This window comes from Asterias rubens, chromosome 19 (genome assembly GCF_902459465.1).
Source record: "Asterias rubens chromosome 19, eAstRub1.3, whole genome shotgun sequence".
Taxonomy (NCBI): domain Eukaryota; kingdom Metazoa; phylum Echinodermata; class Asteroidea; order Forcipulatida; family Asteriidae; genus Asterias; species Asterias rubens.
The window spans coordinates 9123433-9149906 of NC_047080.1; the positions used below are offsets into that span (position 1 = coordinate 9123433).

The window sequence follows — 26474 nt, forward strand, 5'->3', positions numbered from 1 at the left end:
TGTCCAGTGCCTTTAAGGAGGCTGAATTGAGTTTTATTTTTACATCAATAGGAATATAGGAATATAAAAATACCGGGATATGACAACATTTGGACAACATGAGACAGCAACTCAAACTAATCATCTCATAAACACTGTAAACAGAAAAAATTGCCCAGCAAACAGCACTGAGCAGACCCTGACCCAATTTTGTAGACCTGCTTAATCAGAAAAAGTAGCTAGGTACAACAAAATATGTAACAGAATAAGGTTACCAGCCAAAATAACATGTCGAAAACATCCACTATTTCTTACTGGAATCACGTTTTTTTTTTTTTCTCAGCACACAATTAATTGTAAGCAAAATTGTCTGCTCAAACAGCTAGATTCTTTTAAAACCAATGCCCTATTTGATGACAGTGGTACTTAACGATTAAGTTTCACATCTAACTAAGCGCAAGGCATGATAAACTTGAGGACACAAAACAATTATGTTGAACCATGAAATTTGAATTGTCAACTTGACAAACGAAAGTATAAACACTGCATCTTTCATTATATAGGCAAAATTTATAACATCTGATATTTTATGATTTATTTTTGTAAGAGCGTCAGACCAGAAGGTGTTTTTATCAGTAAGTGAAGGTGAAGACCTTAAGTAAACACAGGTGCATTTCATCAAGTGACGAAAGCAAAATGTAACATGATCAAATCTTTAATGTTACGGGTCTGGAATCAGCAGATTTTAAGTCGGGCAATGGGAACAAAAAGGCATGGAGAACCTTCGTGTTTCGAGGCCACCACTCGACCTAAGCAAGCAAGCAAGCAATTTCAAGGACGGGCAATTGATATGAAGGGAATTATTATTATTATTAAGTATTATTTATATAGGGTAGCCGTATCAGAGTCAAAACACTGTTTCACCTGGGGGCCCATTAGAAATAGCAGTACCCAGACCAAGGGGGAAAATAACATGAAGGAACCATCCACTTATAAAAAGCAACAACAGCAATACATACCACACCAGGAACAAAAGTAGGGAAAACAAAGCAACAACAACAAAAAACAGTTACAAAATAAATCAATAACTCTCTGTAAACGCCAGTGACATGAAAGTGAAAGAAGTCAAAGAAGTCAAGGTGGGCTCATTACGCAACTCCTCAGGTAAACTGTTCAATAAGAAGGAACCTGCGTAAGAATTAAGAAAATATTTCTTTTGCATTTCTCAGTCATCTCATATTTCCTTCTTACACTGTGGACACTATTGGTAATTGTCAAAGACCAGTCTTCACTTACTGTATCTCAACATGCATAAAATAACAAAGCTGTGAAATTGAGCTCATTTGTTCGTCGAAGTTGCGAGATGATAATGAAAGAAAAAACACCCTTGTTACACGAAGTTGTGTGCTTTCAGATGCTGATTTCGAGACCTCAAAATCTAATGAGCTGAGGTCTCGAAATTAAATTCTAGGAAAATTACTTCTTTCTCGAAAACTACGTAACTTCAGAGGGAGCCGTTTCTCAACATAGTTTATACTATCAACAGCTCCCCATTACTCGTTACCAAGTAAGGTTTTATGCTAATAATTATTTTGAGTAATTACCAATAGTGTCCACTGCCTTTTAGAAATGTATTTCCTTCTTGTGAAGGAGACTTTGCCCCAGACATACAGCTACAGACAGGCCAAGTCTCAGCTCATCGGATTATCTGTCAGGTACCTGACTTGGGCCGATCAATGAATCAATACTCTCCTCCATCTCACAAGAAGGGCTCTGCTGGGGAAACTTCTGTGAATAATTGGATCTCTCTGTCCTCACTAGCCAAGCCTGTCTCAAGGATGAATCCATCTTACAGGTCACACTTGGCAAGACAGCTTAAGAGAACGCCTGATTCTGAGGGAAGTTGCTCTAAAGCCCCTAGTCACTGCCTTTGTGCCACCTTATAAAAAGTGGAAATATGCATTTCTTTAAAGATATCACTTAAAGGGGATGTTTGGTAATTACATTGGACAGCTGTCAATGGTATAATAACACATTTTGGATAAGAGCACCGAACTCAAGCTCTGATGATTCTGTTCAGCAGAGTGTGGGTTCGAATCCCGGTCGTGACACTTGTGTCCCTGAGCAAGACACTTAACCATAATTGCTTCTCTTCACCCTGGGGTAAATGGGTACCTGTATACTCCCCAGGGAGCTGAGATGGTTTAATGAATGATTTAAGGCCCAGTGACCAAAGGTAATAATGTGAAGCGCTTTGAGACACCCCTCGGGTGTGAAAAGCGCTATATAAAAATGGTCTATTATTATTATTATTTCACTCTGTAGTTGTGTGATTATGGAAAAAGATTTGTTATGCCCCAAAATTTTAATCTGAGAAGCATACTGTCAGTAGCATTTCTCAGATTGTGTACTCACATTATGGATCGTTCTTCCTGCGTGGACACATCTCAAAAACGTCACTACTTGTATCTTTTGAAATGAAACTTTCATATAGTTTTATTGTTTACAGTAGGATTGTAGCATTCAGAACTGTTCCAAAAATCGAAGGTATGCTTTGCCTTTAAGGATATCAGCATTTTGTCCTTTCACCAAGTTCATGAGCAAAGAATTAAATGATGTCAGCATGTGAACATGACTAGACTTGAGTAAGCCTGATCATCCTTGATCACAGTCCTGCCATTTTGTATTTGACGCAGCTCTTCAAGGCAGTGCTAACCAAACTGAGGTTGAAGGAAATTTCATGATGTAGTCATCCATGATAGGACTGATTGTACTTGCTGATCGGAGCAATGTGCACAATCACAACACCTACTTCACTATGCCCCAACCATGCTAAACCAAAGCGGGATGGGGCTGATGAGCGTGTACAAATTCTTGTTTAGAACGTAGTGATGCATGAGGGAGACCGATTGTACTGCTGATCACCGCAATGCATACATTCCATTTACAACATTGCACACATCACAACGTTACACACGATAGGCCTACGATAATGTAAACGATTGGTTTAGCCCTCTTTAAGTTGAAAGAAGACTTAACTCAAAGTAAGTTGTTGCGATCCACTTTATAACAACTCTCTCCTGTTTTAAGTGCAAGGCAAAGTCATGCCATTTTGTATTTTACTCTTCTTCAAGGCAGTGTTAACCAAACTGAGATTGAAGGACATTTCATGATGTAGTCATCCATGTTAGGACTGATTGTACTTGCTGATCGGAGCAATGTGAACAATCACAACACGTACTGCCCCTACCTTTCTAAACCAAGATGGGATTGGGCTGATGAGCGTGTACAAAATCTTGCTCAAAATATAGTGATGCATGAGGGAGACTAATTTCTACCTCCATGGTACTACTTATTACCACAATGCACACATCACAACATTACACACGTGATTTGATAATGTAAACGACTGGTTAGCCCTTTTAAAGCCATTGGACCCTTTCGGTTCAGAAAAAAAAAAAAAAAAGTTCACAGATTTACAAATAACTTACAGGGTTTACAGAAGGCAATGGTGAAAGACTTCTCTTGAAATATTATTCCACGAAATGCTTTACTTTTTGAGAAAACAGCAAAACAATATAAATTCTCGTTAACGAGATATACGGATTTATTTGAAACACATGTCATGACACGGCGAAACGCGCGGAAACAAGGGTGGGTTTTTCCCGTTGTTTTCTCCCGACTCCGATGACCGATTGAGCCTAAATTTTCACAGGTTTGTTATTTGATATAGAAGTTGTGGTACACAAAGTGTGGGCCTTGGACAACACATTGTTTTCTCCCGACTCCGATGACCGATTGAGCCTAAATTTTCACAGGTTTGTTATTTGATATAGAAGTTGTGGTACACAAAGTGTGGGCCTTGGACAACACTGTTTACCGAAAGGGTCCAATGGCTTTAAAGTTGAACGAAGACTAAACTCTTAACCAATTGTGCCTGGGGTTCAGGCGCTGAAGGTGAAGATCTGTATCCTCCTTGATCTGAGAGACAAATATTCAAATTGTTTCAAAATGAAAGTCAAATGAATTTTGCTTCATTACTCCTCAAAATGACCACCATAATGTACCATCTAAAATATTATGGGGATAATTGTTATAAAGTAAGGGTCTCCTGTTTTTGCCTATTCTGTTTAAAAAGTTACCACCACAAAGGATGGATCCGCCTATTGGTCAAAAAATAAATGCAACAGATTTGAAAAATGTATTCAGAAAACAACCAAAAAACAAATAGTTATTGTAACTGTGCGTTGTTTTTCCCCACCGACCTTCTCTAGTTTTCCATTTAATATAATACATTAAATGAAAAACAAAACGTTTTGTTCACTCTTTTTTTCCCTTTCTTTTCGGGGTGAGGTTCAAGCATGGAGGAAAAACTAGTTTCAAAATGTAACCCAAAGCTGAAACACATCTTTAATCCAACGGTTTCTATCATAGTACAGGAGTCTTTCTTGCTCTACAATTGCATGAGCACAATTGAACATCCTCAGATGGCGGAATGAACATGTGTAGCGCAGTTCCTCTTTCACAAACTCATTTCCTCTTCATATGCCTCAACGAAGAGTAGCTGTTTGTTTGTTTGTTTATTCAGGGGGGTGGGGTGGAGATGAATCAGATTATTTACCTCAAAATCACTTATTTACTGTTTAAAGTTTACTAGTGTAGTTTTAAATCTTAGATTGTTGACAGTTCTTATCAAAAAGATCAAAAGATGATTAAGAACTGTGAAATTTGTTTTTGATGTTTTAAAAAAGGGATTTAAGATGCATACTTGTACCCTAAAGTACACATACACAGTGTTTATCGTAGTTTCTAGTTATTTCAGCCTAGGTCTACTGTTTCTTGTCTTTGTTTCTTTATTACATTGTGAAACATGTAGTTTCTAATAAGTTTTAAAAACGAAGCCAAGTTCAGCCGAATGTTTCTTTAATTACCGTTTTCAATTCTGTTGGTCTATCACCATTCATTCTTTAACAGCGAGAAGCATTCGGGCACCTCTGGATCCCTCTGCAGTGTCATATTTATTTTCATCTTAAAATATCTTTACAGTAAGTTGTTCGTTGTTCTCTGTAAACTGATCGCTCTCGAGTGTTAATGTCGATTATTTTTGATACAGTGGCAAATAAATGAAATTTGAACCTTGAACCTTGTGGACACCTTACTGTTTTCACCTATTAAAAGTTGTTGCTTAAAACCATTGAAAACACAATTTTATCTGGGTTCTATGTACACAAGTACAATAACCCCATGCTTTAATGACTGTACAGTAAAGGTGTAGTGTCATTACAAGGCCATCCCCTTCCAAGTACATATTGTACAGCATTTACAAAACACAAACCAAGTTTACTGGTACATAAGCAGGACACACTCATTCCTTTGTCAACATATTCCAATTTCTCTATTGGCAACATTTTTTAGTATAGATTTTTTTTTGTAGGTCTGACCTTTGAAATGCCAGAGGGTAGTCTGGTCAGCCAGTTCCTAATCAATAATCTTTAATTATTAAGGTTTTGGAGTACAATAGGGCAATACTGAGTGAACAGACTGGATAGTACCCTGCAACTAAGCCTCAAAGCCCTTAAGTACACGATAATAACTGATTAGCCATATCACCAGCTATGGGATTACAGAGACAAGGTTATAGTGTAAACGGTGTCCATCAAAAAGTAAATTAAATTAGGATGGAAAAGCTGGTTTTATTACTAAGTAACACGATTTTGTCAGATGTTAATTAGTTTTTCATGGCTCCACATTACAGGATTACAATATGAACTTTCATTCTAATTAAAACGAGGAATTTATAAGTTTGTTAGTTCTGTCTGGTTCTTGTACTATGGTTCCGTCAATGTTTGGGCAGTTTCTAGATGAGAATGTTCCTTAATAATATTTATTTCATCAATAAACTTAAAATAACATTTAAACAGTTCCCATGTTAACATTACAAAATTACAATCACAACGTGGCAGGAAATTCCTATTGATAAATCAAATCAAAAGAAAATAAGATACAGAAAGTTTTTATAATCATGAAACAATTTTGTTTTCTTTAATTGGGAAAGGGTTTCATTTTTTAGTCTTTCAGCTGGGTGAGGGTCACTGCCGACAAATCATCAGCAAACACTTGGATTCAGATCGATTGAAATGAAGACAAAACCCACGTTTTGATGATGATCTACTAAACACAAACTCCTTCAGGAAAAAACGACAAATCATCAATGGGGGAGAGAAGTTTCAGAGCAAAGCACTGAGGCTTTGGAACTCCCTACCTAAAACTATGAAACTTTACAACTCACTTTAAACATAATATTCAAGAACAGTTTAAAAACTCATCTACATAGAAAAGCATTTTGTTAAGTTTATTTTTTGTATTATAAATGCTACTTTCATTGCTTGTTGGTTGTTCTTTTGTAGAGTATTATTAGTATTATTAAGTATAAATACTATAAGGAGCTTTTGGGAACACATAATCCTCATTGCTAGAGCAGTTGATCAAAGAGCATGGCAAGTATTAAACCAACTGACTGACACTTTTTCACTTGTTATAATTATACGGGTAAAAACTAAGGACAAGTTTGATTATTTATTGTGGTACGTATACATATGGGTACAAAAGCAAAATGAGTGAAAAGGTGTTGGACCCATCTTTTCAAAATCCTTTGCTTTTGCAAATTTGTTGAAAATAATCTAAACATTCAAAAGGGAAGATTGGAATTTTTTTTATAAAAATTGTTTTTATTTTTAATAAATTATTTAAATAATGTTTAATTATGTCAACAGAGTCCCTAGTCTGGTGACCCAATTAAGCATGACAAATTGAATGGTTGAACTCCCAACGACTCATTCCACGCCGGGGTCACGCTGTCTACCTTCCCAACCCATACTATGCCATCCCCCGGTGGGATTCGAACCGGGTCCTACAGAAAAGTTTCTGTATGGCGCCACCACTTTTTTAATCGATTTGAAATATAGTATCTAATTTACCTCAATGAATGAGATATCCTGAGTCTGACAGTGAGATAAAGGGATTGACCTGGAATTCTGGACTCTGTCAGTGTCAGTGCTGTGTGGGGAGTGGGAGCCCCTGCTGGCAGTGCTGGGTATGGACATGATGGGTGGGAACATAACGTAGCGTCATATGTTATCGACCCTCATATGTTTTCGACCCAAACTTTGATTCCCGTTTACCGCGAGACTGTGCAAGCTCCACCGGTGGCAGAAGCTCTGCTGTTTACTCACAGTACAGTCTGTTTTTTCGTCAGGCTTAATTATGCTGAGAATAAAGTTTCGGAAAAGTTTCTGTATGGCGCCACCACTTTTTCATTCGATATAAAATAATATAGGAACTTATTTACCTGATTGATATATCCCTTTTTGTAAAAATGAGTGAAAACGTGGTGGCGCCATACGGAAAGTTATCCAAAGTTTCCTGTCGTACTCGTATAGGTTATGCTCAAAGTCAAACATTTATAAAATGATGAATTTTGGGTATAAATCGCTAAGTGCATTATTATGCCAACAACTAAATGAGTCTAAGAAACACTATCCAACCTCTAAATTTCAAAAACAAAATTATCTGCTAGATTGAGATTCATTCTCTTATTGACTTGTCAAAATTATATCATTCTAACTTATATCATTCTTAACTTACCCTACTCTCCTCCTTCGAGTTTGATTCGAATCTTGACTTTTCAGTTTCCAGCAGTTTATCGTCTCACTTTCAATGTCAGACTCAATGTCAGTATATCAGGAGGGTTGAATTCTTCATCTGTCCATGATGAAATTGTGATAAATACGGCCCAGAGGAAGCTCGCTTCTCGGTCGGCAAAATTCTCCTCAAAAATAACAGGCTTAACGTCAATAATGCGCGCGCATGATACTTTCTCAAGATTGTAAATTCGTCGATTTGGCAGACGACAAGTAATTATCACGCGGTAAGCGGTACACCGTCTTACTGCAATTTGCTCACAGTATTAACTCCCGTCATAAATTTCAATGGAACGTCAGGGTACCATACGTACTGTCAGGTTGCGGAGATGGTTGTCGCCTATCAAGCACTAGAGGGCGCACTGACCCAATGACAACAGGCGGGGCTTGGGTGAATATAAGGGATAGAGATTGACAGTCCACTAGTCCAGCAACTTTAATCAAATTGGTGTAAAATTGAATTGAAGGGATCCCAATGGGTTATAGTCAAGCATTCTAGTAAAAGTTTGGCCAACAATAATTGAGAAAAATCTCAAGGGGTTTAGATTTTGGCCAAAAAATGGAAGAACACATTGGTTTACTTTTTACAAAATATTTTATTAAAACAAACACAAATCAAAGCCGCAGGCCAAATTGGATGCATTTTTACAAACATTTTAAAAAGTGGAGTATTAATAACACTATTATTAAATAAGGCCACTATTTTAGGCCACTATTAAACAAAATACAAAGAAGGTAACAATTGGAAAAAGCATTAAAAATAAAATTTTTTGAGTGAATGATATTTCAAAGAGTATCACCCGCTCTAACGTAAACAAGTTTAACTTTAACTTTTAATGGTCAGGAACCATGACAAAAATTTAAAACGTTTCTTATAAAACACATAAGAATTGGTCACGTGATATATTGTCTGGATCCCGACAAAAAGTAATTTTGAGTGCTTTATTACACTGCTACTAATAATTGGCGGACTTTTTCTAGCAATGGCTCAAATGAAAGCTTGTAACTTTCTTGACTCCCATCAAAATACCTATTGAATTTTAAATCACAATTTGTGGTCAAATCCGCCAAAAATCTGACATAGCATCTTTAACTCGGACATTAAGTTTATTACGATTTTAAACTAGTGTTCAAACCTCTGAAACAATTAAAGTTTTCTTGAAAATTTGTTAAATAATTTGTTAAAGGAACATTACAGAGCTGGTTTTTTGTAGAAGTTTGAGATCGATCCACCTTATCCCAGTGGAACCCACCCCACCCTGTAGAGATTGACCTGAGGGTCCACCCTATCCCAGTGGAACCCACCCCACCCTGTGGAGATTGACCGAGGTTAGACCTTATCCCAGTGGAACCCACCTCCACCCTGTGAAGAGATTGACCTGAGGGTCCACCCTATCCCAGTGGAACCCACCCCACCCTGTGGAGATTGACCGAGGTTAGACCTTATCCCAGTGGAACCCACCTCCACCCTGTGAAGAGATTGACCTGAGGGTCCACCCTATCCCAGTGGAACCCACCCCACCCTGTGGAGATTGACCGAGGGTCCACCTTATCCCAGTGGAACCCACCTCCACCCTGTGAAGAGATTGACCTGAGGGTTCACCCTATCCCAGTGGAACCCACCCCACCCTGTGGAGATTGACCGAGGGTCGACCTTATCCCAGTGGAACCCACCCCACCCTGTGGAGATTGACCGAGGGTCCACCTTATCCCAGTGGAACCCACCTCCACCCTGTGAAGAGATTGACCTGAGGGTTCACCCTATCCCAGTGGAACCCACCTCCACCCTGTGAAGAGATTGACCTGAGGGTCCACCCTATCCCAGTGGAACCCACCTCCACCCTGTGAAGAGATTGACCTGAGGGTCCACCCTATCCCAGTGGAACCCACCCCACCCTGTGGAGATTGACCTGAGGGTCCACCCTATCCCAGTGGAACCCACCCCACCCTGTAGAGATTGACCTGAGGGTTCACCCTATCCCAGTGGAACCCACCCCACCCTGTGGAGATTGACCGAGGGTCCACCTTATCCCAGTGGAACCCACCTCCACCCTGTGAAGAGATTGACCTGAGGGTTCACCCTATCCCAGTGGAACCCACCCCACCCTGTGGAGATTGACCGAGGGTCCACCTTATCCCAGTGGAACCCACCTCCACCCTGTGAAGAGATTGACCTGAGGGTTCACCCTATCCCAGTGGAACCCACCCAACCCTGTAGAGATTGACCCTAGCGTCCGCCTTATCCCAGTGGACCCACCCCACTTCGTAGAGATTGAATTCAAACTAGATTCTATCCTAGGTTCACACAATAATTTACGAAGTTTAATTGATTGTAGATTCTTTGAGATACTGCAGGGCTTCTTCGTTGATAGGTGTAGGCATCTATAGACCGTATTGAATATGACGTCACCGTTCAAATATCTGCCCTACAAGATGGCGTCTGCGAGCGTGTGCGTGCTTATGCCGTAGAAATCAAACCGGGAACGCTGCGTGTTTCTTTGATGTACGCGTTTGGGCGCGCATATGGTTTGCCCTACAAGATGGCGACTTTCATAGCAGCAAAGGGGTTATTCAATACGGTCTATACTGGGTATAAACCTCCACTGCCATTATGCATCAATATCTGACTCTCTCGTCTGGATTAGAAGATCTATCTGTAGTAGATGTAGATAAAACAAAACAAACAGAACAAATTCAATTTATGCTGACAGAACTTCCAACAAAGTAAATTGCAAACACCCAACAGCAGTATCAAAAGCAGGACATGAAAACACAACCAACACGATTGTTATGGTTTTATTTTGTTTAACTTGAAAGTGAACATAATCCGAGTTGGATCACCAGCCAGAACTTAATCCCATCGTTGTTGTATGAGCCTTAAAGTTTAATTTGAGTTTCCTGGTTTCTTCAAAGTCTGTACATGTAACAGTACACATTTAGCAAGTGTACATTTTCCCCTTGTTACAATGTACATCAAATTTGTCCTAAAATCTTGATATGAACCATTTTTGAGTAAAGTAAGAAGTCACTGGTAAGTAAGATTTCTGAGAGAGAAGCGCTTTGTTGCATTTTCTTACTGGTCTTCTGAATCTTCTTATTGTGTCCACACAAGCTAAATACCCTGTTTGAGCCATAACCAAAAACAATCTTTGGCAATTTTATTGAACTCATCCAGGTTTCTACAATCCCGGCCATATCTCGCTGGGACCCCATGCCCCCTTTCAATGTTGGTTCCAATTGCTGGTCTTCTGCGTTACAGTCAACATCTAGTTGGGGGACGGGGTGCGGGGGAGACAATGTTCGTCAGTTGGAAGTGGACAGGGAATGGTTTTATATAACAATAGGAATGGGTCGCCCCAAGCATTTTGGCCGGGATTGTTGCTTTGCACCTCTGCTTCAGTAGGGGATATCTAGAATTAAAAACCCTATGTTTGTTTGTCCATGAATGTTTGTTTCTTTGAGGGGCTGCACTTCAAAAAGTTCTTTAAAAAAATGCTTATCCAAAACAAGGGAACCTTAGCTTTCTTGTCAGTTTCAAGTAAATTACAATAAGCCGTTTTGAGGTATGGCGGACGTGATAGGAGTGAAGCGTTTGGGTGCATGCAGACAATCTTACCCAAACCTTATAGTGTTACAGCATTGTGTCCGCCATATCTCAAAAAAGGCGAATTGGATACTTTGCATGGGGGAATTCCGATCTAGTAAGGTTTTTGTGGCAACACCATATAATAATAATCTCTAGTTTGAGTTGGGGTGGTTCTGAAAAGAACCATAGGTTTCAGAGCATACTGATCGAAACATCGAGTTGAAACCTACGGTTTTCTTAAGAACCTCCCCAGCTCAATTACAGATTATCATTACATGGTGTTACCGCAAACCTTACTAGAAAGTCGAGTGTTTGTCTTACCGTGAATGTATTGTAGATCCATGGTTCCTTTCCATCGTCAAGTACATGCCAACTTGATATCCAGGATGTTGTAGTCAGTTATACTGGGCTGACGTCAGAGAGGGATATAAATGCATCTGTTTGGAAGGAAAAGCAATGAGAAAGTTAATTGTAGTTGTACAAAGTATACACATGCAAACAAGTGTGTGAACAACATGCATGCTGTGAAGTACAGCGTATTATACACAGGTAGGATTAAACAAAACGGTACAACCAAGGTTACTGTGCTGATGACGCCTGGTAAATTTGGTGAAAAGTTTGAAAAGGTGTCCAGTGCCTTTAAAGCCAGTGGACACTATTGGTAATTGTCAAAGACCAGTCTTCTCACTTGCTGTATATCTTAACATATGCATAAAATAACAAACCCGTGAAAATTTGAGCTCAATCGGTCATTGATGCTTGATTTCGGGACCTCAAAATCCAATTCCGAGGTCTCGAAATCAATTTCAAATATATTAGTTGAAAATTACTTCTTTCTCGAAAACCTTTGTTACTTCAGAGGGAGCCGTTTCTCACAATGTTTTTTTTACTATCAACAGCTCGCCACTGCTCGTTACAGAGTACGTTTTTATGCTAATTTTTTTTTGAGTAATTACCAATTGTGTCCAGTGCCTTTCAAGATATTGCATCAAATTACAAAGCTGCTCTGTTGATAGTTTCAGGCATGTGAGTAACTATCCATGGAAAAAGAGGAAAAGAGAAAACCGGGCCAGCAAAAAAGAGGAAAAGACAATATTCCCGTTCTTTTGTACACAGTAAGTTAAGGAAAAAAGAGTAAAATCAAAACCTCAAAAGAGGAAATCAGCTGAAAAGAGGAAGTCTCACATGCCTGTAGTTTGGGCATTAGTAGCTTACTAACTATTAGTAACTTACTAGCTACTCGCTGATAGAAAGTGTCCGCTAGGATCAGTTAGGAATCATTTGCTGCTGCTGACACACTCCTTCACTGGTAAACGTCTCTCTGGTCTGCTATGGACCGATGGCTTATAATCCTAATGATCCAGAGAAATAGTTATATATTTAGAAGTATGTAATAATGGTACTAAATAAAATATAACCAAAGATTCAGATGATGACTGAATATGACAAAGAACATCACAAATTTTCGCACATACATGTCCTTTAATGTGCAAGGAGAACTTTTGGCAAACGATTTTCAAAATACCATTGGCAATAAATTCTCCTTTATAGACTTGAGTACAATACCAAAATCAACTTAATAACACATACGCTTTCACATAAAAAAAATCTGAAAACCTTGTTTTGTAGATAGCTAAACCGATTTCACTCGTACTTTGTGAAATTAAAGGCAAAAAGTACCTACATGAAGAAAATAGACCTCACTACAATAATATAAACTGATCAGGGATCAATTTCACAGCGCTTCTAAGCACAAAAATTTGTTTAGCATGACATTTCTCCCTTGATAAAAACAGGAATGCCAACCAAATTTCCACGTAATTTTCAGGACAAGCAAACAACAGCTGAATACCAGCAAGAAGCAACATACAACAAATGGAAATTTGTTTGGTAATCCTGTTTTTGGGGGCCCATTTTCATGGCTATGCATGCTTACCATGAGCAAAGAATCAACGCTTACGGAAGCAAGGAACTCCACGCTTAACGTCAAGTCTATTTCACAGGCAAGCAGGGAATTTAGTTTGTGTGCATCATACTCGATAGCATTCTTCACTGACACAGCTAGCACAGAAATTCAACGCTAGCTCTCTAAGCGAAGAATGGTGATCACAAGCGCATAATTCGGCGGTAAGCAGAGCCATGACATTGGCACTGGTTTTCAAGCACTACCTGTTGACCTTGACATCTATGGACATCACTTGTAAGTGCAGCTACACAGCAACAAGTGTAACATCAGTGGTTAGAGCGACTCACGATAGAGATCCTTTATCCTGCAAGGAAAGGGTCAAGAGAACTGTTATTCAAAATCATGTCTGGGCTCGATTTCACAAAGAGCTAAGAATGATTGAACTGCAAATCCATCGTAGTTGCTTAGCAAAGAGTGATGTCACAATACAAATCACTATCTTAAGATGAAATCATAGTGCTTTGTGAAACAACTCTGAATACTGACACTTCTAGCACTTTCATTTTCATTTTGTTTCATTTATTCTGGTTGTGAAGCCAAGTACTCTCAGAAAAGCAAATATAATCACTGTACTAGCCAAGAACCCAATGGGGACAAGACACAAGGAAGTTTCAGTTTTAGATGTGGGATGAAAATCCCAGAGAATTAATCCAAGAAAGCCAACTGAAAACTCAATCCACGTAGTGCCCCTGGTGTGATTCGAATCAAGTCCAAGAGGTGGAAGGCGAGGGAAGATACCACTTCGCCAAATCCGACCACCCTTTCTGAAAGCATGTTGTACTGCTAATGAAAATATTACATAAAACTAAAAGAAATGTTGGTATCTATGCAGAAAATTTGTTGCCGCTAGCTTGGTTCTTTCTGTTCTTCTTTAAACATGTGCGAACATAATAACACCTGTAAAGGCATACCTCAAATAATATTGATGTACAATTACTACTTGCCAGTAAGACAGTAATTTGCGAGTAATTTGCACCCAATCACAATTCACAGTTGCAGACTTGAGCTTTGACAACTTGCATCAAGTCCTAAATTTTCAGTTTCTTATAAAACTTGGATTGTGAATAAGAAGTACAGATGTTACACAGTGGATACTTACAACTTAAATTGTACTCTAAAAGAGAACTACTTGTTTCATGACAAGCAACTACAATCAGAGCATGAATGTTTATACTTGCTTACAACTTGAAAATGGTAATAAATTGTGCCTTTAGCAGTTGTCAAAATATTAGATAAATATTTCTTCCAGAGTATCATCTTTGTTTGCCGGTTTAACCTTGTGTAATAGCAAAGATGAACCCAAGCCTGATACTTCACGGAGGCAACGAAGGCGATCGCCTCCATGCCCCTTGTCATGCCTTGGTGCCCTTGAAATGCTCCAGTAGAATTTTACAATTTACTCATAGGTGGGGTGCCCTTTACCAAATAAAAATGCCCTTTCAAAAACCAAGCATACAGGCCTGTTAACCATTTCAATATATACAGTTACATCACTGCACTTACCTCTTAAATCATACATACCTTCCTTCGTCAAAAAACCAAAGCACCCCTTCAAAAGATCAAACATACAATTGTACAACAAAGCTTCTTCACTGAACCCCCTCGCTCCGCACCAAAACACTCCGATATCAGACAGATTATTCTGCTTCTCTCCTGATGGTAATCTCAAGCAAAAAACAAACTCAGCTCTTTTAAGATTCCAACTTAGCGATAAACAACAGCACTATCTACTTCAGGTAAATATGGGGAGTCAAACATTTTTTCTGGACACAGCGTTGAATTCAAAGGTACAATACAGGGTTGGAAAAATCACACAATTGGTATAAAAATATTTCTAAATATGCTTCAAACAATTTTGACATAGAAAAATGTCAAGGGTTATCTTGTAAAACAAGCTTTGGGACAACACAAATCTTTCTTGCAAAGACTTTACATGGATTTTGATAACAACTCCCAAACCAACCTAACACAGAATCAATTCACATCATTTGCATACTTATAACTTGCCTGCATACTTAACTTGCCGATCACAAATTATACCAGGCCTATCTTAATGCTTCACCCTATACACGTAACAAATCTCAAAACCTCAAACTTCTTTTCTTCTTCAATTTCTGCAACAAACTTTTCAAAACATTTTCACATCAAGAACTTCTTTTTCATTTTGGGTCTGAGACAAAGTACATAGCGACTGTCACCAGGTTTGAATGTGTTAAAACAACATTAAGAAAATGTTGACCTGTCTAAACGTTTCTTTTTTTGCAGACTAAAAACTATTTCAGATTGTGAAAAGATCTCATCTCTGATTCAGAGATTAATCAGAATATAATCCAGTAACTTTTCTCTTTCCTTTTTCCGTCACTGGTGATACATAATTATTTTCAATCCAATTCTCTAAATCCTAATACGCACATCATTTTAATGATCATTACAAGACATTAAGTAAAACCACAGGGCCCCGCATGGAGCTGCTTAACGGTCAGCAAATTTGTTTGCTTACTGTAGCAGAAAAATTTGCTTAAAGCCATTGGACACTTTCGGTAAACAGTGTTGTCCAAAGGCCCACACAACTGATATAAAAAATAACAAACCTGTGAAAATTTAGGCTCAATCGGTCATTGGAGTCGGGAGAAAATAACGGGGAAAACCCACCCTTGTTTCCGCACGTTTCGCCGTGTCATGACATGTGTTTAAAATAAATCCGTAATTCTCGACAACGAGAATTGATAATTGTTTTAATGTTTTCTCGAAAAGTAAAGCATTTCATGGAATAATATTCAAGAGAAGTCTTTCACCAATACCTTTTGTAAACACTAAGTTATTTGTAAATCTGTGAACTTTTTATTTTAATTTTATGTGCCGTAAGTGTATAATGGCTTTAAGCATAAACCTATTTCACGAGCGGTTGCTAGCTTAAAAGCACGTAAACTAACTGCGCGCGCAACAGTTTAGATCGTTTGCTTTAAAAGCAAAAAAGGAAGAAAGTGCTGACAAAATGGCGGGCGAAATAAATGCAGAGTGGCGATGAAAAACAAATCATCACCTTCTCTGTCTGATCTGTATTATTTGTAATGGTTCAAAGCGCCCCTTGAAAGGTTTACACACTAACTTGAGAGTGAACAAGAAGAAGATACATTGTACAACATTTCTGAGAACATTTTAGACACTGTTTACTTTGCTGCACCTACCATACACACACACATAAAATACACCCAGCTGCGCCTCCACACTTACAACATATTGCAATGATGTTGCACTATGCGCTGTGCTTAAACAGGGTGCTTAAGCAGAAAAAAGGGGCTTTAAGGACCCTTTTTGGTTGCTTACCGCTTTAGGCAAAAAACCTTGCTTTTAAAGCAAGGCTATGAAATGAAAAATTTGCTAGGTGCGCCCGTTAAGCACAAAATCAACCGTTAAGCAGCTCCATGAAATTGGGCCCGGATCATTCTGAAACAATCTGGAATATCCCCACACTGTGAGTTTCCACACATATCATCAACACAAACACACAAAGCAAACATAGCAACAATGTAGTCTTCACTCAACATTTATTTTTTGCAAATACCAATCCTCAAATCTTTCAAACGTGTTCTTCAAGGTCTTTTGCGTGCTCATCCAAACCGCCATTGTAACTTTACTCGATTGCCGGTCGCCGACTGTCCCACACTACATTTAGAACTTCTGCCGAAGTATCATCATTCACAAAGTTCCCTCAAAGCATATCAATTTATTATTTGCAAATACCAATCCTCAAATCTTTCAAACATGTTCTTCAAGGTCTTTCGCGTGCTTATCCAAACCGCCATTGTAACTTTACTCGATTGCAGGTCACCGACTGTCCCACGCTACATTTAGAACTTCTGCTGAAGTACAACTTAGCATATCATCATTCACAAAGGTCCCTCAAAGCATATCAATTTATTATTTGCAAATACCAATCCTCAAATCTTTCAAACAGGTTTTTCAAGGTCCAAACCAATTGAAACTTTACTCGATTGCAGGTCGCCATCTGTTCCACGCTTCATTTAGAACTTCTGCAGCCGATTTCACAAGACTTCATGCAACTGCGTAAGTCAACCTGCACAACGTTTATAGTGTAAGTTGCGCCATAAACATTGCGCAAAGTTTCGTGAAATCGGCTGCTGCCGAAGTACAACTTAGCATATCATCATTCACAAAGATCCCTCAAAGCATATTATTATCAAATATGACAAAATACTATCATACAGTCTCCCCGATGTAATTTACATAATCACACATACTCATTACTCAAGACAATTTACTGAACTAGTAGATAACAAAATTACATTGAAAAAAAACAATCTAGGATACATATTTATCAGCAATATTTGTTTAAAGCTTTTCAAGTAGAAGTTGTACTGGAGTAAATGTGGAGATAATTCAAAATCAAATTTATCATATTTCAAAATTCAAGGCTTCAGGTAAAAGAAAATAATTTAAAAACATAATTTCTTCGGGTGGTGGTTGGCATTTTCAACAAAACAATTAATCAATTAAATTTCTCTGTGTACATGCAGGTGGAAAATTCAAGTGTCAACACCTGCCAAAATTTTGAAAAAAAATTTTGGGTTCAGAAATGATTTTTCACGACAAACATTTTTTTCCACAAGCGTCATCAAACATAAACCTTGCTTCTTTTTTTTTCAAAACAAAATAAGTTTCTTAATGTCAGTAACAAATTATGAACAATTGAATAACTTTGGTATTAACATACACGTAGTTGTTAAAAACTACGTGATATACTATTTCTTTTGTAATTTTATGGAAAGTATTTTGGAAACAGCCAAAGGTATACACCTATTTGGAGAGGATCAATGATTAAGTTTCTAGCCATGATTTAAACATACATTATAAAAGATTCATCAAACAATCGGAACACAAATATACCTGATACACAGTTAACCATAATCGTCATAGTAAACATCCTCAACATACATGTAGCTGTAATACATTAACCACATTCCAGTATCAACAATTCTGGCAATACTAGTCTATTGCCAATAGACTGTGCAAGTTTTGGGCGTATCTAACCTAGAAAAACAAGACAACATTCTATGCATTGCAATCAAATCTTCTTTTACCATCTATTTGTACAAAACTTTTAAAATAAAATTTAAAAAAATTTAAGCAATTTGCTATGAACACAATTTCATTTTTCGTCTCATAAAACTACCTTGTTGAAAGTCAGTTGGGAAAAAAGTAAAAAAAATTGGGGTCAAGTCTTATTCTCAGGTTTTCTTGGATCCTAATTTTTTTTTTTATGGCAAAACTTTACTTTCCCACAAATTCGATACAATTTGTTGAACTAAAGACTCGCGCACACTTGATTCTGCACACGAAATTGCTCACACATAAAACTCAACAGACATTTATCACGGTGCAGCCGTCTTGATTTCCCATTCAAAACAATGTAACCAAACCGAGGCTGGAAGTAGAAATAGTCTGGTTCCTTTTTGTACAATTGGTACTAGTATCTATTACTGCAATGGAAAAAAGGTTCATGACCAAGATGGTGGCGGCATGATAATGGTCTATATGGATGGGGGACCAACTTGGTTGCTGAAATTTGAACACGCTCAAGACTCGCACAGTCTATAACACGACCAGAATGGAATGCCCTCAACAATCATAATGCAATGCTTCCACAGCCATGTCACATTAGCGAGTCAGTTACAACATTTCAATTTGCCCCAGCACTTTATTTAAAGGCACCGGATACTAAATTGGTAATTGCTCAAAATAATTGTTAGCATAAATACTTACTTGTTAGAAATCAATGGATCGATTGATAGTATCAAACATTGTGAGAAATGTCTCCCTCTGAAGTAACGCGAGAAAGAAGTTATTTCTCACTAAAATATTTGAACTTGATTTTGAGACCTCAGAATTTGATTTTGAGGTCTCGAATTCAAGCATCTGAAAGCACAAAGCTTCATGTGACAAGGGTGTTTTTTCTTCCATTTATATCTCGCAACTGTGACGACCAATGGAATTCAAATTTTCACAGGTTTGTTATTGTGTGCATTTGTTGAGATACACCAAGTGAGAAGACTGGTCTATGACAATTACCGAAGGTATCCAGTGCCTTTAAAGGCAGTGGACACTATTGGTAATTGTCAAAGACTAGCCTTCACAGTTAGTGTATCTCATCATATGCATACAATAACAAACCTGTGAAAATTTGAGCTCAATCAGTCATCGAACTTGCGAGATAATAATGAAAGAAAAAACACCCCTGTCCCACTAAGGTGTGCATTGAGATGGTTGATTTCGAGACCTCAAGTTCTAAATCTGAGGTCTCGAAATCAAATTCGTGGAAAAATACTTCTTTCTCAAAAACTATGGCACTTCAGAGGGAGCCGTTTCCCACAATGTTTTATACCATCAACCTCTCCCCATTACTCAATACCAAGAAAGGTTTTATGCTAATAATTATTTTGAGTAATTACCAATAGTGTCCACTGCCTTTAAGAAGAGGGAAAACATGCTTCATGTCCATCGATAAAAAGAACTTCTCCAGATACTATGCACCGGTCTAGAACAAGCAAATTCTTTCAACTCCAGCTCTCTACTTGTACTTCCTACTCAATCACAGATCAATGCTGTTAAAATACAGGCACTTGTAAATATCGACCAGAAAATCACCCCCACTTCCAGCTTTTTTCAATTCTCTTCATATGTCTTTAGGAAACATTGGCAATCACACTCAAAGATGAAACCTCCCAAAAAGTATACTTTTTATAATATCATGCAATAATTTCATATTTCGTAGGTTCATACATAAACACAGATACTATGTACAGAACTCAACACTCGGTACAAAATAATACATAAGCAATGTCAACTCATAATATCACATTTTACTATTGAATCAGTAATGTAACATTCTCTCTCAGTTGTCATTTTTTGTTCATTACTACATTTGACTTCTTGTAAACAACTAAACTTATCAACTGTTTTATTGTTTACATATGAAATCAAATTCCACCACAAGCTCAAGGAGGTTTTAATGCGAACACCTTTGTCCAAAAAGTTTTTATTTGTCGACGGGTACGAGATAGTTAAAGTCCAACTTCAAACTGGATATAAAGGAGGTTGATCTACTTACATGTTACCATGTCCCTGGCTTGCCGTCACCCATCAAGTAAGCTGCACTCTGTGTGTCGTTGGAGTTATTCTGTCCGGAGCCCCCCCATCCAAGAGATTGCTGGCTGGAGCCATAGCCCCCTCCTCCTCCTCCGCCCGACTGACTCTGCTGCATTGGTTGTTGATTCGGCACTTGGTTTGTCGGTCCGCCGCTGCTTTGTGACATTCCAACCTGCGGCTGCTGCTGCGGTTGCTGCTGCTGTTGTTGTTGGTTTCCCTGCTGCATGCCTTGTTGCATACCCTGTGCAAGCATGTTGCTCATCATCCCCCATCCAGCCTGACTCAAAGCAGCCAACATAGCCTGGTTCCAGGGGAAGTTCCCCATCTGACCAGGCCCTTGCCCCCCTGGGTTGGTGCCCATTCCACCCCCTATACCCCCACCCATACCCCCGCCCATACCCCCACCCATACCCCCACTACTCATGGTGTTGGTAGGTCCTTGGCTACTCATGTTCCCTTGATCCCTGTCTCTGTAGTCCCTGTAATTCCCCCCTCCTCCTCCTCCTCCTCCGCCTCCTCCTCCCATATTTCCCCCTCCACGGCCACCTCGCCTTGCCCCCTGGCTGTAGTCACTGCCCCGTGAATGATACTGCCCTTGGTTGCCAAATCCTGTCAAATGAAAGCAGTTAAGCATTATTAAGAAAATATTTAGGCGCGTACTAATATACAGGGTGAGTCAAAATGAAGTCGACCGAGATTAAAACAAAAGAACAAATGGCACTCAAAACCCCAGTGAAACACATAATAAACAAGCATTCCTTCCTACTCATCTGAAAAAAAAAAAAAATGAAACAAATTGATCATTTCTACATTATGTTTGAAGAGAAGTTATGCCTGTCTTACCGAAAGCACTCATGTTTGTAGCTGTCCACTAAACATCTGAGTAAGCAGAAAAGGGTATAAAAATGTATTCCGTGGACAGCTTGCAAACCGAGTACCTCGGTGAAGGGCATTTCAACGACTTATAATACCGACACCCCCTTGCCTGCTGATGAGTTTGCCAACCCCATGTGTCGCAGGGTTTAGAAGCGTGCACTTACAATGTCTTGCACTGTGATGTCATAGAGTATAATGTATACCAACGGGGCAGCGCTTCCACACTCGCATCCGTTTTGTACAACTCCCAATTTTGGAAGATTTTTCGACCCTGAAAAGACCCTGTCAAGTCCCATTTTTGAGTTCACAATAGCTACATTTTGACAGAGGATATGCTTAGGAACCTCTCCTCTCCAACTACAAAGACATCAGTAATACAACAGTGACATCATAATAAAAATAAAACTGGTGAACACACAAAAACCAACTGTCATATTTTTCTCCTGGAATATTATTTACCTCCTCCAAAATTCTGGTTTCCAAACATTCCCATCTGGTTATTCTCTGAACTGTTCACCGGCGCCTTCCTGGAATTCTTAGGTTCTGCATCGCTGATAAAGAGGCTAGTTCCCTGGATATTAAAATGATTTCACAAAGAGTTAAGATTGATCTGAACTGCATCAATCTTAATTGGTTTTGGGTTTTAACATGGAAGTATTGACCGGTTGAACCCAGTCGGTTTCCCTAGTGGTTTGTTACTTGACATTTAATATTAAAAAAGTCGTGTCCCTTTAAGGTGATCCCCTGGCTGCTGCTTTCCAGGTTGTATCATAAACTTGGGTGTGATCCCTGGCTACTTGACATAATGGTTATATCGCTTCTGACTGGCACCCCGAACAAAGATCATGATTGATAGGGAGACCACCAACATAGCGTTGGATAGCTAAATTGGTCGCTGGTACGTTAATCCAGAGGTCGTTGGAAGTACTGCTTAAGTAAATTTGTCTTTATTCAAACTTACCTAGTCAGTTTCCCTTTTGGTTTATTACTCGACATTCAATCTTATTGCTAAGCAAAGTGTAATGTCACAATACAAACCATTATAGTAATTCAAACACTTATCTTAAGACAAAATTTAGTGCTTTGTGAAATCAGGCACTAGTTTTTTAAGAACCCCCCAAAAACATTCATTTAAGATTTGTGTTAAGCATTTAAATGTAGCTGTTTAACAATGGACCAACATACAGGCCTTGAACTTTGCTCTTTAAGGGGCGAAGGTAATTTTCCTCTGGTGAGGGTCACTTCCATCAGGACAAATTAAGTTGGTATTAGAACTTTGCAAAGGGCACCACAGCCAAAGCTCAGGGTGCGGGTGCCGTGGGTCATTTCGAGGCCTTTACATGTATATAAAAAGAGGGTCAGGTCCGATACTTCACAGAGGCAATGATGGTGATTGCCTCCATGCCCCCTGGTCATTGCCTTGGTGCCCTTGAAATGTTCCAGTAGAAATTTACAATTTCCTCATAAGGTGCCCTTCACCAAAGAGAAAATGCCTTGGTGCCCTTGCCCTTTAAAAAAACAAAAAGGATGCATACAGGCCTGGAGGATACTAAAGCAAAGGTCAAATATCACAACTCTTCTAGATACCTTAAGAATGTGGTCTTCATTCAATACTCGGGATGCAACCTCCGGTCTCAAGAATGTGATGAAGCCGAATCCTCTGAAGTTCTTTGGAATGTAGACGTCTGTGACGTCACCAAACTGGGAGAAGTAATCGTAAATGTCCTCCTTGGTCATATCGGCAGTCATCCGTCCAATGAACATTTTGTTGTTGTAGTTCTGCAGAAGTAAACGCCTTTATTTAACTCAATTAAAAACTCAGAAAACACAAAAACAGGGAGACACTTTTAATAGGCCTAAATCACCCTTGCCCAACTCTAACTATGCCCTTTACATTAGTGCCCTGGACATTTGGCCAATAACATTCCTATATTCGTTCTCAGCTCCCTGGGAAGTGTACACTCCTGGGCTGCCGTGGCGCTCCAAAGCCTTTTTTAAAACAAATTATCAACCCCTACCCTAGCAAGTATCCACTTGTACCCCTGGGTGAAGAGAAGCAAATTCAGTGAAGTGTGTTGCTCAATGACACCCGTGTCATGACCAGGATTCAAACCCTATTCCGATGACTAAACCAACATAGCTCGAGTTTGATGCTCTTAACCGCCAGGCCATGACACCGTTATTACAATGTTTTTTTTTAGTGTCGTGGCCGAGTGGTTAATAGCACCGAACTCAAACTCTGGTGTTTGTGATCAGCAGAGTTTGGGTTCAAATCCCCAGCCTTGAGACTTGTGTCCTTAAGCAAGACACTTAACCATTGCTTCGTCATTCGGATGGGATGTAAAGCCGTTGGTCCCATGTGCTGGGTAACGCATGTAAAAGAACCCAGTGTACTCTCAGAAAAGAGAAGGGGTTCGCCCGGGTCTTCCTGGCTGTGGCTGCTGTATGCGTGGTAGCACCTTGTACACCCTTATAAGGTGCTACATAATTGGGTCTCAGAATTCATCACTGCAATAACCTATCGTTGTGAAAGTTTGTATATATTATACTCAGCGCCTTGAGTACCTACATGTAGTGCGCTATAAATGACTTTGATATTATTATTATTATTATTTTTAATGTGTTTCTTACCTTAGAATCAGGGAACTTGACATCGCAGTGTCTCCCATCGATAGTGTGCCTCATTGATACCACTTTGTTCTGAGATTCCATATCTTTATATCTCACAAAACCAAAGCCTTTAGAATTTCCATCTCGATCTAATTTCAGCTTGTGAAATTTCAAAACATACAAAAATTATAGATCTTATACACATTGAAATTTTAAAACAAAAAACAGGTGTACACAAAAATCAAAGCTAATATGAAACAATGTAGTCTAAAACAATGACACAACAAAGCTATACAAAAGAAGAGAAATACAGAGGATTAGTCAACAATTTATCAGTTATTAACAAATATCCATGACATCTTCAATTTGACAAATCAATTAAAGGCAATGGCCATCTTTGGTTATCGTCAAAGACCGGTATTCTCACTTGGTGTATCCCAACATGCATAAAGCAACAAATCTCTAAACTTTTTGGCTGAATTGATCATAAAAGTTGCAAGAGAATAATACAAGAAAAAAAAACCCTTGTTGCACAAATTTGTGTGCTTTCAGATGCCTTATAATAAGGCTTTAGGCCTGAAGCCTTTAAATATTTCAATATTTGAGTGAGAAATTACCTCTTTCTCAAAAACTATGACCCTTTTCGAACCAACCGCTTTGGATTCCGCACAGGCTAGCTTGGCCTCGCGGTTGTTTTTGACAATTTGTGCATGCTTTGCTTTTATGCTAATAACTGTTTTGAGTAATTGCCAATAGTGTACAGTGCCTTTACACTAAAAGTGAACATGTTTTTTTTTACATTGCCAATAAACACGTAGAACAAAAACACATAATAACAAGTCAACAAAATAAAGTAAGAAAAGATTAATACTGAGAATTAATCAGGTAAAAATTCAATAATAAAAAAACTGAACGTATTTCGGTTTAAAAAAAGCAAAATTTATACAAAGTAAGATTACCTCACAAATCAAGAGTTCACCAAACTGTTCAAAGTATTCTCTCATTCCAGCTTGAGTCGTCTTCCAAGCTAAACCTAAGACTATTAGATCTACTGTCTTATTGTGTGTGTTGCCTTGAAGCTGTTCAACCCGCCTTGTTTTAGCTGAATTCTTGGTTTCTTGGTTGTCTTCTCCTTTGCGTTTGTTGTCTGTAATTCACATCAAAGTAAGACGAGAAATTCATAGTTAGTTTACCTGACACTTCACCACATGAGTATGCGGAAGGCAGGGCACCCCTACCCTGGAAGTGTCGTGGTCGAGCGGATAAGAGGACCGAATTCAAACTCTGGTGTTACTGTTCAGCAGAGTGTGGGTTCGAATCCCCAGTCATGACATGCGTGTCCTTAAGCAAGACACTTAACCATTGTTTCGTCCCTCGGATAGGACGTAAAGCCGTTGGTCCCATTGTGGAACGTATGTAAAAGAACCCAGTGCACTTATCGAAAAAAGAAAGGGTTCGCTCCGATGTTCCTGGCTGTGGCTGCTGTGTGCCGTAGCACCTTGTAAGCTCTTACAAGGTGCTACATAATTGGGTCTCATAATTAATAACTTCAATAACCTCTCTTTCTGTGTAAATGTATACTAAGTGCCTTAGTTACCTTGTTGGTAGATACGTGTGCTATATAACACTTCAAGTTCAATATTAATTTATTATTATTAGGCTTGTATTATATTATTAGTTTTTTTATATTACCAGTCTATCTACAGAGAGTCCTAAGATTTTGATCATGATGGATGGTTTCTTTGATTTTGGACTTAAAGAAATATTTTCAAAATCAATTTGGAGCACAGAGAGTACATTTAAATAAAGTACCAGCAAAATGAGCAATGCAGTGACCACTGCTGACAGTCGTGTTTGTCAGTGGTGTAAATGAATCCCCCCACCTAGATTTTTAAATAATATTTATTTAATACATACCTTTAGGAAAAACAGCGATGTAGAGATGATCCCCCCATACGCAATCTGGAGGTTGTATTCTGCCTTCCACTACACGAAGTCCCCTCAAGCTACCCGTGCCTGGGTTACGGTATTTCAGCCCCGATGCACACGGGAACTGTGCAGTCAGTGTGCTCAACAACATCGTACCGTCTGGCTCAACCGGTAATTCGATCGCCTCATCGTCCGTCAATTCCTCCACAACTTGAATATAAGTCGCCATTTCTCACAATTTGTCAATCCAGGTCTATCTTGAATACCAGATAAAACAAAGGCATGTGTCGTATGCCACAGTTTGACCTCAAAATGTACACGAAACACGGAAATACAATCGGTTTATGATGCTGACATTTCTTCACGTTACGCAGACATCTTGAAATGGCAGCTAATAATAGCACTGCTTTTCGGATACGCAAAGTAGTGTCATAGCCCATTATCAGCTAGCCTTTCGCCAAGGCATTTTTGCCGGATGAGAATTCTTTGTCACTTTGACCCGGTTGCAGGTTTTGCGGCTAATTTTATGTCGCTATAATGATTAATTACAGGGTCTTTCTTCGAAAAAGGGAGTACAAATTTAAACAAATCACTCATTTTGTGGAGGGAAGAAATCTCCGTCGGCCCAGTCACATTAATTTTGTTTCAATAAAGACCAACC

At 38.8% G+C, this 26474-nt stretch overlaps 1 protein-coding gene and 1 long non-coding RNA gene across 4 annotated transcripts; both read right to left on the bottom strand.

The window, feature by feature from the left end:
• Positions 1–10201: 10201 nt before the first annotated feature.
• Positions 10202–12640, bottom strand: LOC117303006. 2 transcript variants are annotated; one of them, XR_004520480.1, is made up of 3 exons: positions 12499–12640; positions 11587–11702; positions 10202–10333 (listed from the first exon to the last, which is right to left on the bottom strand). It is a non-coding gene; the product is annotated as an uncharacterized LOC117303006 (long non-coding RNA). The 2 variants fall into 2 exon arrangements; XR_004520479.1 differs by having other exon boundaries at positions 10202–10329; positions 12499–12639.
• Positions 12641–13207: 567 nt separating this feature from the next.
• On the bottom strand, positions 13208–26194 carry LOC117303007 (TAR DNA-binding protein 43-like). 2 transcript variants are annotated; one of them, XM_033787035.1, is made up of 7 exons: positions 25802–26194; positions 24844–25031; positions 23906–24043; positions 22862–23053; positions 21734–21845; positions 20361–21007; positions 13208–13535 (listed from the first exon to the last, which is right to left on the bottom strand). In XM_033787035.1, the coding sequence occupies exons 1-6, from the start codon at positions 26040–26042 to the stop codon at positions 20364–20366; spliced, it is 1515 nt and encodes a 504-aa protein (XP_033642926.1). In that variant the 5' UTR covers positions 26043–26194; the 3' UTR covers positions 13208–13535; positions 20361–20363. The 2 variants fall into 2 exon arrangements, with proteins under 2 accessions (XP_033642926.1, XP_033642925.1); XM_033787034.1 differs by lacking the exon at positions 13208–13535 and having other exon boundaries at positions 19670–21007.
• Between the last annotated feature and the right edge of the window lie 280 nt (positions 26195–26474).